Source organism: Perognathus longimembris, chromosome 6 (assembly GCF_023159225.1).
Source record: "Perognathus longimembris pacificus isolate PPM17 chromosome 6, ASM2315922v1, whole genome shotgun sequence".
NCBI lineage: Eukaryota > Metazoa > Chordata > Mammalia > Rodentia > Heteromyidae > Perognathus > Perognathus longimembris.
Window position 1 is genome coordinate 9,424,401 of NC_063166.1, and position 12,316 is coordinate 9,436,716.

The 12,316-nt window shown below is 56.6% G+C and overlaps 1 protein-coding gene across 1 annotated transcript in view; it reads left to right on the plus strand.

Annotated features, from left to right (window-relative positions):
- Positions 1 to 12,208, plus strand: part of Kcnk5 (potassium two pore domain channel subfamily K member 5) — a 34,629-nt gene extending 22,421 nt beyond the window's left edge. Inside the window, exons 2-5 of the mRNA XM_048347826.1 lie at positions 7,339 to 7,450; positions 7,960 to 8,126; positions 8,625 to 8,793; positions 11,191 to 12,208. Coding sequence (XP_048203783.1) covers positions 7,339 to 7,450; positions 7,960 to 8,126; positions 8,625 to 8,793; positions 11,191 to 12,086 — 1,344 coding nt within the window. The 3' untranslated portion in view covers positions 12,087 to 12,208. The remainder of the gene's footprint in view (positions 1 to 7,338; positions 7,451 to 7,959; positions 8,127 to 8,624; positions 8,794 to 11,190) is intronic.
- Positions 12,209 to 12,316: the final 108 nt, after the last annotated feature.

A 12,316-nucleotide genomic window follows, 5' to 3' on the forward strand; every position in this document is an offset into this window, starting at 1 on the left:
TGAATCAGACCTTTGGCGGCACGTATCCATGATGCCTGTGTTACCTGCCTGTCTGTTATGGTACTTACTGCATGGTGCGTGGCCAGCCATGCGTTTAGGCATCTTAGGGTCTATCTCCAGGGACTGAGGGGGTCTGCACTCATGTCACCCCCCTCCCCCGTCTTGCACCCTCATTCTTCTCTCATGTCACTCCACAGCTTCAACCTCTTCCTAAATTTTCTCAGCAGCCAGGGAGAAAAAACCTTGACCAAGCAAGAAAGGCAGGCGGGAGGGAGGCACAGGCCCCCATCAAAGATGGGGTGCACGGGAAGAGGGGAGGCACGGAGCCAGCCGAGAGGACAGTGTCACAAGGCTAAGCGAAGATGGGGCTGGTTGAGCATGGGTAGAGGTATAGAAAAGGTAGACAGCAAGGGTCTCAGGGCAGCAGATGGAGCAGGTGGGGGACTGGAGGGTACCCCTCATGTGGGCCTTACATGGCTGGTCTGGAAAAAAAAGTGAATATGAACGGGGCTTCACCTGTCCCCTGAGTGGACCCAGGGCTCCTAGGCAGGTAGAGGGGGAAGGTTTTTGGAGATTCTCAAAGCACAAGTAGAGCCCAATGGAATCCCTCTCCCCTTTCTTCCCCATCTTCATATCCTGTCATCCTAGCATGCCAAAGCTCCAACAATGGAGCCAACCCCTTTTTTTGGGGGGGGGGGTGAGTATTGATCGTGGGACTTGAACTCTGGGGCCTGGGCGCTGTTCCTGAGCTCCTCGGCTCAAGGCTAGCGCTCTGCCACTTGAACCACAGAGCCACTTCCAGTTTTCTGGTGGTTAATTGAAGATAAGAGTCTCATGGTCTTTCCTGCCTAGGCTGGCTTTGAACCGTGATCCCCAGATCTGAGCCTCTTGAGTAGCTAGGATTACAGGCGTGAACCACCAGTGCCAGGCTCCAACCCTCTTGTTGCTGAAACCAGGACAGACACTTTGTGCAGCTACTGGAACGGGTACAGAAGTAATTTGCAGAGGGGCTTAAAACAAAAGAAGAGGGGAGTTCCCGGTGTAAGGGAGACTGGGTCACCGCTCAGCCCCAGATCCATTCCCTGCCTCCGTGAGGCGCAGCCCACGCAACCTGGGTCCCAGCTGGTGCAGGGAGCCGGGTGGCACCATTGGGATCGTGCCAGCACCTTGCCTTGAACTACAGCTCCCCTCCGAGCCACACCCCAGTCCGTCACCTGGGCCAGGCAGAGGAAAATACCAAGAATTCCTTCCCGGGCCTTGCTCTCGCTTCTCAGAAAGAAGCAGGTGGAAGGAAGGCCTGCACCAGGCACTCCACGCGCTCTTCCGCCAGAGGCAGCTGCCCGGCTTTGCCCTGACCTCTGGAGCTTCTTTTTTTTTTTTTTAACCTGTTTTGATGGGGGTGGGGGCGGGGACCTCGTAAACGCATGCCAAGGCCAACAGGCTATCCGCAGATGGAAACCAGACTTAGTGTTTGTTTAACCCCCAAAGCGGTTTTTCCACTGGGCATCCGGCCGAGGCTGCCAGTCACTACCTTGCTGGAGGGGTGGAGACGTCTCAGGCTCCTCACCCGGAAACCACCAGCCCAGCACCCCCTTCCCTTAACCCCCAGGGAACCTTCAGGAACGAGCTCCCCAGGTTGAGTCCGCCTGGGGCAGAGAAAGCCAAGCGAGGTTTTCTTCTGTTCGGGAGGAGTTGCTTACTTTCTCTCCCAGTGGCTTAGCCGTAGAGTGCTTGCCTAGCATGCACGAGGCCCTGGGTTCGATTCCTCAACACCACATAGACATAAAAAAAACCCCAAAGTGGTGCTGTGGTTCAAGAGGTAGCGTGCGACTTAAAAGAAGCTCAGAGACAGTGCCCAGGCCCTGAGTTCAAGCCCCAGGACTGGCAAAAAAATGTCTTGCTATGCTCATCTATTTTTTTTTTTGGCCAGTCCTGGGGCTTGAACTCAGGGCCTGAGCACTGTCCCTGGCTTCTTTTTGCTCAAGGCTAGCACTCTGCCACTTGAGCCACAGCGCCACTTCTGGCCATTTTCTATATATGTGGTGCTGGGGAATCGAACCCAGGGCTTCATGTATACCAGGCAAGCACTCTTGCCACTAGGCCATATTCCCCACCCTGCTATGTTCATCTTGACATCTACTTTTTTCTTCTTTCTTTTTGCTGCTTAATTGGAGACCTTGCTGACTTTTCTGCCCAGGCTGGCTTTGAACCGTGATCCAGTCAGATCTCAGCCTCCACTCAAGGTTTGTGGAAGTGGGGCACTGGCAGCTCGTGCTTGTTCTCCTAGCTGCTCAGGAAGCCGAGATCTGAGAATCACAGTTCAAAGCAGCCCGGGGAAGGAAAATCCATGAGACTCTTACTTCACTTAACCACCCCAAGGCTGGAAGCGGAGCTGTGGCTCAAATGGTAGAGCATGCTAGAACTCAGGGACAGCTCAGCCTAGGTCCTGAGTTCAAGTTCTACTACTAGCAACAACAGCAACAAAAAACCCCAAAATACACCTAGTTGAAGAACTACTATGTGCCAGGAGTGTCTTAGTCTAGTCATAGAGAGAGGAGTCTGTTGGGGAACCTTCCACTCCTGCCCACATTCCCCCCCTGCAGCCGCCCAGAGCCCGGTCCAGACTTGGGCCTCACGTGTGAATGAGATTCCTGCTCTGTGTCCCCCGCTGCTCTCTGTGTAGTCGCGCCGCCCGGGTTCACATCCCGCCTCCGTCACCGACTTATCTGTGTGACCTTGGTTAAGTGCTTGTTTTTGCCTATTTACTATAGCGGTAATCATCCTATCTGCTTTGCCCGGCATAATGATTCAGTGAGCTAAGTGCTTTTTGAAGTGCTTGGATGAGGGCCTGCCCTGGTGAAGTGCTCAGATAGCAAACTTAGCACCTATGGCAATAGGACCGGGAGACTGACAGGGCCTGAAGAGAGAAACGAGAGCCTGTCCTGCCTCCGAAGAGACCCTGGGGTGGGGGGTGGGGCAGTGAGCATTGAGGAAATACAGGAAGAGTCCTAGGGTGAAGGCAGGTCTTATAATCAGGAGGAGCAGCCACCGGTGGGCAGAGCTCTGTGGGTAACAGGCAGGTAGCTGGGATTTAATGCCCCAGCCTATAAAGGGGAGAGCTGCCTGCCCGTGTGTGTGAGGTTGGAAACAGGTCCCCAAGCCCTGGGTGTGTCCACTCCTGCCGAGGGGACGCCCAGCTGGAAGGCCTCGGGTGTCCGGGGGACCCTGGCTGTGGGGACAGCAAGTGAAGGAAGTATGGGTGTCGCCCGGTGGAGGGCAGGGGTAGAGTGGCTGGACTGGTTTTATTTAGGGCGCCGTTTTCCCAGATGGGAGGGAAGGGCGGAAGCGTGCCGGGCCTCCTTCCTGTGGTCTTCGTGGGGAAAGAGGATGGGATCGCGGTACCCAGCATCCAGAAGGTCCTGGGTTCTATCTAATCCCAGTCCATTGTTGTTGGTTTGTTGTTTTAAACCCTGTCAAGCCACTTTACTCTGTCAAAAGCCCAAATCCTGGTTTGCAAAGTGGAAAGAATGATTATCTCTTCCCAGCAGGATTCTGTCCTCATCAAATGAGCTAAAAGCTCATAAAATGCCGAGCGCAGCACCTGGCACGTAGTAAGCACTCAATAAATCACAGCGGCCTTATAAAGGAGGTGACAGAGGCAGGCAGCTAACTCTACTCTGTCCCCCAACAGGAGCCCAGTGAGGCCTGGGTGGGTGCAGCTCCCCCTCCACCCCCCTTCCCATCCCCCTCTAGGCTTAGAAGGAAAATGAAAATATTGTCTTGTATAGATTTGAGAGCCAAGTTAAAGAAGCCCGCAAGTGAGCGGGGGCCGCCTCCTCCTGGGAAAGCTGTTTCTCTAACCCCAGGACAGGACGCCTTGTCCGATGGGTGTTTGCCTGCCTCCCCCGCGGCCCTCTCCTGACCCACCGATGGCCTTCATCCTCCGGTCAGCTCCTCTGTTCTGGGAGACCTAAGCCTTCCCTCCTCCTCCCCCCACAGAATCCCAACCGTGACCGGGCTGTGGGAACAGGGTGCTGGCACCCCAACTTCACAATCATCCCTCAACTCCGGAAGCTCAGCTTTCGTGGGCAGAGGAGGCGGCACTGGCAAAGGGCCCCAGGCAAGCAGGGTAGTGGGTAGGGGATGGGAGGACATCATGCCATCTTCAGGGTAAAGAACAGGACCCCCGGCTCGCCTGCCTCTCCATGCTCCTAATGTTACTTAGTAATGCGTGCATGCGTGCGTGCGTGCGTGCGTGTGTGTGTGTGTGATCTCAGGGCTTGGGTGCTGCCCTTAGCTCTCTCCCTCAAAAGTTGGTGTTCTACCACTTAAACCACAGCTCCACTTCCATGTTTTTGGTGGTTCATTAAAGAAAAGAGTCTCATTGACTTTCCTGTCCAGGCTGGCTTTGAACCATGACCCTCAGCTCTCAGCCTCCTGGATAGCTAGGATGACCGGTGTGCGCTCCCACCAGCTGACGGACTGTTTGTTTGTCAGCCTTTAGTTCACTGGCTGCTTCACCTCTTCTGTTTTCCTGCACCTCCAATTACCTTGCATGGGCTCTGGGGGTCTCAGCAGTGCAGTCTCATGCGTGGTCTTGACCTCCAGCCTCAGCATTTCATGCGTCTGACGCCCGGGTGATACAAGTGTGCTCCCGTCTCCCATCGACCGTGTGGATCAGCCGCCTGTAGGAGGACAGGACTGCCTGTTCACTGCCCTGCCGCCCCCTGTGCCTGGCACGAACAGTGCCCTCCCCCTCCAGCAGCCCTTTCCAAGCTGCCCCCGCCCCAGATGAGCCGCCATTCAAATTCTATCGAACAGTGTGCAGTGCTGATGAACTATACTCACCCTTGGTGTAAATATTTATGGTTGTCAGAAGCTGATCTTTGCACGAGCTGCTCATTCGGAGCTAGATCTCTATCTCCACCCCATCTCCCCTTGATAAGACCCTCTGGTGAACGTAGCCTGGGAACCCTGATACCCAGAATGCACCAGTGTCTCCCACCCTGGGGAGAGAGGCGCTCACGGCTCTGACTTGGTATTATTCACTTTTCCTTGGCAGCCATGTTTGTTGACTCAAGGTTAGTGAAACCCAAGGCCTGGTTGGTCTTTTCTAATGCAAAGAAGCAAGAGTTAAATTTCAAAGATAACACCTATCTTAGGCATGTGGGCGTTCCTGATGTCTGCTCAGGTGATTGTGGGCTTGTGGGTTATTGAGGGTCATGCGTATAGGCTATAGAAGCCAGCGTGGGGGTTACATAGGGAGTTATCTTGAAACAAACAGGCAAAAGGTTTGCCCGAGATGGAGGCTCACTTTCCAGATGTCTCCAGTCTTCCCTTCCCCTTTTTTTTGTGCAGAAGTAGGGGCAGCTTGTATTCTGAGGTGTCTTGCTACACCCCACTATTCCTTGGGAATGAAGGATAGGTTGGTGACGCAGAGCCGTCTCCCATCAGCCATTCCGTTCCCACTTGAAAGGCGTTCTTATATGGGTTTGTATCTTCTCTATTTCCTTACGTTTGGAGAGAGTCTTTCCCTGTGTAGGGCAGGCTGGTTTTATCTTCTTTTGCTCTCATCTGTTTTATTTTAAGCAGCCTGGCTGAAGATGAGTGTCAGAGATACCAGCTGGAGGCAGAGGGGAGTCGCAGTGTCTTCTGGGTAATGTCAGCACCCAGGGTACTGGTACCTCCTCGTTCCCTTCCTTCCACGGTTTGTCTGTCAGGCACCAGTGGCTCACGCCCATCATCCTAGTTACTCCGGAGGCTGAGATCTGAGGATCACAGTTTGAAGCCAGCCTGGAAGGACAGGCAAGTCCAATGAGACTCCTATTTCCACCGAAAAGCCAGAAGTGGAGCTGTGGCTCAAGTGGTAGAGCAGCACTATCCTTGGGGGGTGGGGGGCGGGAAGCTCAGGGAAAGTGTGCAGGCCCTGAGTTCAAGCCCCAGGATCAGCATTCGAAAGTAAATAAAGGAAGGCTTTCACAACTCTTATGGGGCTAGAGGTGTAGCCCAGTGGTTAGCGTGCTCACCTAGCAGGGGTGAGATCCTGGATTCATTCCCCAGCACTGGGAAGAAAGGCTTTTTGTTTTGGGTGCCTATACAGGAGTTTTGAACTCAGGGTGTTTGCACTCTTAGCTTTTTCACTCAGGGCTGACACTCAACCACTTGAGCCACAGCTCCACGTCTAGATTTTTGTTGCATCATTGGAGATAAGAGTCTCACGGACTTTTTTTTTTTTTTTTTTTTTGGCCAGTCCTGGGGCTTGGACTCAGGGCCTGAGCACTGTCCCTGGCTTCTTCTTGCTCAAGGCTAGCACTCTGCCACTTGAGCCACAGCGCCACTTCTGGCCATTTTCTGTATATGTGGTGCTGGGGAATCGAACCTAGGGCCTCATGTATACGAGGCAAGCACTCTTGCCACTAGGCCATATCCCCAGCCCCTCTCACGGACCTTTTTCTGCCAGGGCTGGCTTCAAATCGTGTTCCTCAGGCCTCAGCCTTCTGAGTAGCCAGGATTGCAGGTATGAGCCACCGGCACCCTGCCAGAAAGAAATACTTGCGGATGGTCCTTCGTATTTTTGTCTTAGCTCTGCTGGCCTGTCAGTATCTAATTGTCATCCGGTAATCACTCATGGGAGGGCTTCTCCCGAGGCTGGGGCTTGACCTGGTTCGAGGTACCGATGCCTGTCTTCCACATAGCCAGTGTTTTGGAAATGGCGGGGGGAGCCAGCAGTGCGCGGTTTGATGGTGTGTCGGTCGGTCGGGCAAGCTTGTCATCATGGAAAATTCTTCCCCGAGTATGCGGATCGCTTACACGGCCTGCACATTCCTTCAGAGCCCTCCACCCGTCCCTTCCTACCCAACCTCAGTTGTGTCTCGGGTGGCTTAGAAATTCCGTCTCCTTCCCCATCCCTCACGCCCGTGTCTTTCTTTTCCTGATGTCTTTGGCTTGCGCTTCATGGAGTGTTTGGCTGAGTTCCTGCTCCCTTGTCTGGATGGGTCATCCTGAGGTTGTCTTTGGACTTACAGTAGTTGAACTTCAGATGTAGAGCCTCGCTTTGTGGGACTCAGACCATCTAGGAGGCCCCATTGTGGGGTCCCCCCTCTCCCAAGGACGGGGGTGGGGCTGGGGCTGGTCAGGTGGTATCAGGTTGTGGGCTACCACAGCTCCACTTCCAGCTTTTGGGTGGTTAACTGGAGAGAAGAGTCCCCAGGACTCTCCTGCCCAGATCCTCAGGTCTCAGCCTCCTGAGTAGCTTGGATGACGGGTATGAGCCGCCTACCGGCCCTGCTGGGGGCCTGGCTTAGCTCGCAGCACCATTGCCCTGTTGTCTCCTCCCAGGTGGTATCAGAAGCTGCGGGACAGGGCGTGGCCATCACCGGGAATCAGACCTTCAACAACTGGAACTGGCCTAATGCCATGATCTTTGCAGCCACCGTCATCACCACTATTGGTGAGTCTCGAGAGGCCATGAGGATACCCCCCCCATGTCCCCCCCTCTCCACCCAGAGCCAGAGCCTCAGGGAGTCAGCTCTGGTCGTGACTCCGCCTTGTTGGGGACCGAGGCAGGAAATTGCACTCTATCCCTTCCATTCATACGGACTTAGAGGTTCTTGGTAAGGAGCCAGGCCTGCCAGGGGGGCCTGGCCTGGGGCTCCTGGAGCTGAAGCAGTGGACACAGCTCAATGGCTGGAGCCAGGCAGGAGAAGGTACAGGTTGCTCCCCGCACAAGGCCCGGTGTTCTGTGCGTGCTTGCGTGGTCACCCGTTCCAGCACTTGGAGGTTTAAAACGCCATGTGCTGCTGCCTGCCATTCTGTGGGTTGACGAGGTTCGGCCTGTGGGTCACCGGATTTCTGGAACGCGTGGTGTTTTCATGGTGGCTGGCTGGGCACCCAGCTGACGGTGAAGCTACAAGGCGCGGCTTTGTGTCCCTGTCCTCAGCTCACCGCCTCTCTCCTCAGGCTATGGCAACGTGGCTCCCAAGACGTCCACCGGACGCCTCTTCTGCGTCTTCTACGGGCTCTTCGGCGTGCCGCTCTGCCTGACGTGGATCAGTGCCCTGGGCAAGTTCTTCGGGGGACGTGCCAAGAGGCTGGGCCAGTTCCTCACTCGGAGAGGCGTGAGCTTGGTATGTCCCCAGTCCTAGGTGCCAGCCAGAGACGGGGATCGTGACACAATGGAGATCTGGAAGGTTCCGGGTACTGGTGGCTCACGCCTGTCACCCTAGCTACTCGGGAGGCTGAGATCTGAGGATCATGGTTCAAAGCCAGCCCGGACAGGAAAATCCATGAGACTCTTATCTCCAATAAACCACAAAAAGAGCCGAAGTGGAGCTGTGGTTCAAGTGGTAGAGCGCTACTAGTCTTGCGTGAAAGCTCGGGACGGCGTTCAGGCCTGGAGCACCCTTGTTAGGACAGATGGGAAGGAGTGCAGTTTCTGCCCCTTTTTGCCCTTCCGGGTCAGCGAGAGGACATCTGCCTCTTTCCTGGACAGGAAGCCCTGGGTAGCTCGGCCATGGGCACCCAGCTGGCGTCTCCCCAGCCCTCTGGGGGTCCCCAGTGGTCTCTGGGTTCTGGTTCTCTGCCACCTGTCTGACTTGCCCGCCCCCCTTTCCTCCCTCCCCCAGCGGAAGGCCCAGATCACGTGCACAGCCATCTTCATTGTATGGGGTGTCCTGGTCCATCTGGTCATCCCACCCTTCGTGTTCATGGTGACCGAGGAGTGGAAGTACATCGAGGGCCTCTACTACTCCTTCATCACCATCTCCACCATCGGCTTCGGTGACTTTGTGGCTGGTGAGTCCCTGCCCCCTTTCCCCTCCCCCTCCCCTTCCCTTTCTTTTCTGCTGCTTCATCTTGGGTCTCTATCTAGCAAAACTTCACGGGGGTGGGGGGGTGGCCATGGTGGGGGGGGGTGCTGTATCCTTCTCCTCCTGCTATTTCCTCTCGCTGTCTCGCGAGCCCTGAGCTTGGGTCCACCCGGGCCTCCTATAGGCCAGGTTGCAGTCAGAGCCAAGCCAGGGGGACCTCCCGTTCATCGCCCAGAGGAGGTGTCTGTCTTGAGGCTTGGCTGGCCACAAGCACAGACACAAGAGAGGCCTTCTCTCTCCAGGCTGCCCTGCCCCCTCCGCCCTCCACCCCTCCACCTCCCCCTCCTCTGCCCCTTAATCCTCAAGGCAATGGATTCTTTGTCCCTTGTGTCTGGAGGCCTGGAACCAGCGCCACTCCCCCCCCCCCCCCACCACCACACACACGCTCACTGTGCCTGTGGTTCTTAATCTTCTTGACCCAGGGTCTATTTCTCTCATGCTTGCCTCCTGCCCACTTGACCTCCACACGGGCTTGATTACCCAGAGGGCCTGGAGTGCTGGGAGGGGCAGCTGCGTGGGTGGGAGGCACAGGATGGAGCAGAGCTGCGGGGGGGGGGGGGGGGGGTCCTGCCTGCTGCGGGGAGATAATGCAGCGGCTCCCCAAGGCCCCATCTTCCAGCCCAGAGCTCTTGAAGTGAGGCCTTTGCTTGCTTCTCAGCTCCCTCCTCCTGTAGGTGCGTGGGTAAGAAGGACCAGGCCACCACGTGGTGGGGGGGGGGGAAACCAGCAGGTTCTATTGCTGAGTACAGAGGGTAGCCTTGTTTGTTTGTTTTTGTGCCGGTACTGGGGCTTGAACTCATGACCTACACGCTGTCCCTTAGCCTTTGCTGCTCAAGGCTAGTTGTTCTGTGGTTTGACACAGCTCCACTCCATCTTTTTGGTGCTTCATTGGAGATAAAAGAGTTTTGCAGACTTTCTGTCTCTCAGATCTCAGCCTCCCGAGTAGCTGGGATTACAGGCGTGAGCCCCTGGCACCTGCAACTCTCTGGTTCCCGTCATCCTCAATCTGCTTGTGACAGGAACCTTGGGCAACATGGACGGCATCCCTCAGACAGCAGCTCCCCAAATCATAGTTCCTGCCCTGGGGTGGGGAGGGGACAGGATCTAGATGGACATGGCTGCAAGGGGGAAGCCATGATAGGAATCTCAACCCTAGAATGTAGGAGAGAACCAGCCACCAGAGCCGTGAGGGTCGCCCCGGAAGGCTCCCTGCAGCAGCAACCGTAGGAGCCTGGCCTGGGAGGTGAGGGCTACAGACAGGGTGGAGCCATCAGAACGAGGAAGGCGAGACCCAGGGAAGCAGAGCGGGCCCGGGAGAGACGGTTCGGAATATTCCCCATCATCGTCAGCGCTTCTTGGGTCATGCCGACCTGCTGAGCAATGCTCATAGTGAGTTTATGAGTCTACCCTCAGCCCGCGCAGCCCGGGCCCCGGTGGTGCGGCTTCTTCCCATCAGGGTTTTTTTGTTTGGTTTTTCTATCCAAGTATTTATTTTGCCGGTTGTATAGGGCTTGAACTCAGGGCCTAGGCACTGTCCCCGAGCTCTTTCAGCTCAGGGCCAGCGCTCTATCACTTGGAGCCATGACACCACTTCCGGTTTTCTGGTGGTTCATTGGAGATTGACCACAGAGTCTCATAGACGCTGCCCGGGCGGGCTTCAAACAGTGACCCTCAGATCTCAGCTCCTGAGTAGCTAGGATTATAGGTATGAGCCACCAGTGCCTGGCTAAAAGTCTTTTATAATAATAATAATAGTAATTGTTACTATTCTGTTTTTGCCAGTCCTGAGGACCTGAGCTTCTTCTGCTCAAGGCTATCTTAAATTACCAAGGGGTTTCAATTCCAGATTCAGGTTACAAGTCCAGTGCATTTGGATCATGTCACCCTTTCTTCCATTGTTCTCCCAGTCTTTCCCATCCCATCCCCACCCTCGAATGGCCTAGGTCCACTTTTACATAATTGCATGTTGCATTTTATGACAGTATCGGCCTGTCCTTGCTCTCTCCTGAACTCCCACCTGTCTTGGACAAGGCCTATTTCAGCTCCTAGTTTTTGTTGAACCGTCTGCTGATTGTTCAAAGGGGTCCCACCGGGGGACCCTGCCCTGCTGCCCACACTGGACTCTGGTCAGTTTGACCGTGGGCTGTAAATGTGTCCATTTATGTCTCCATCATGATTTTAGCGGAGTTGTCACCACAGACACACTCACACGCGCGCGCGCGCACACAGAGTGTTCCGCTCCGATGCCTGCGTAGACAGCACAGTTCTGGCCACGGCTGTTTGGGGGCCCCCGCCTGACCCACTGGGCTTCCTGTCCTCGCAGGTGTGAACCCCAACGCCAACTACCACGCCCTGTACCGCTACTTCGTGGAGCTGTGGATCTACCTGGGCCTGGCCTGGCTGTCGCTGTTCGTCAACTGGAAGGTGAGCATGTTCGTGGAGGTCCACAAGGCCATCAAGAAGCGGCGGCGCAGGCGCAAGGAATCCTTCGAGAGCTCCCCGCACCCCCGCAAGGCCCTGCAGATGGCGGGCGGCCACGGGGCCCACACCAAGGACATCAACATCTTCAGCTTCCTGTCCAAGAAGGAGGAAACCTACAATGACCTCATCAAGCAGATCGGAAAGAAGGCCATGAAGAATGGCGGGGGTGGGGACAGGGGCCCGGGCCCGGGACCGGGGCCCGGGCGGGGGCTGCAGGCAGGAGAGCTGACGGGGGTCCCCGCCTCCCTGGCGCCCCTGGTGGTCTACTCCAAGACCCGAGTGCCCAGCCTGGAGGAGGTGTCTCAGACGCTGAGGAGCAAAGGCCACGTGGCCCGGCCCCCCGGCGAGGAGGCAGGGCCCCCGGCCCCCAGGACGGACGAGGACTTGGACTCCCCAGGCTCGGAGGTGTTCGTGAATCAGCTGGATCGCATCAGCGAGGAGGGCGAGCCGTGGGAGACGCTGGACTACCACCCCCTCATCTTCCAGAACGCCAGCATCGCCTTCGCCAACGAGGACGCCGGCCTGTCCGACGAGGACACCTCCAAGTCCTCCCTGGAGGACAACCTGGTCGGGGAAGAGCAGCCCCAGGAGGGGCCTGTGGCCGAGGCACCCCTGACCCCGGGCGAGTTCCCCTCGTCCGACGAGTCCACCTTCACCAGCACCGAGTCGGAGCTCTCCGTGCCTTACGAGCAACTGCTGAACGAATACAATAAGGCAGACGGCCCCCGAGGCACGTGAGGGGGGGCCGGCCCCCCGCCCCGCCGCCGGTGGCCAGGGCCCCTGGGAGAGGGGGCAGTCCTGGAAGTGGACGTGGGGGGCCGAGGCCTGCCTTTCCCTGCTTCCCCTCTGCGCCAGGCCCAGGCCAGCCCTCTGCTCTCCAGCGGAGCCGCCGGCCCGAGCCCCGCGGGCCAGACTGATGATCGGGGGCCCCCGGCGCCTTGCGCTCTTCCCGAGTCTCCCCCATCACT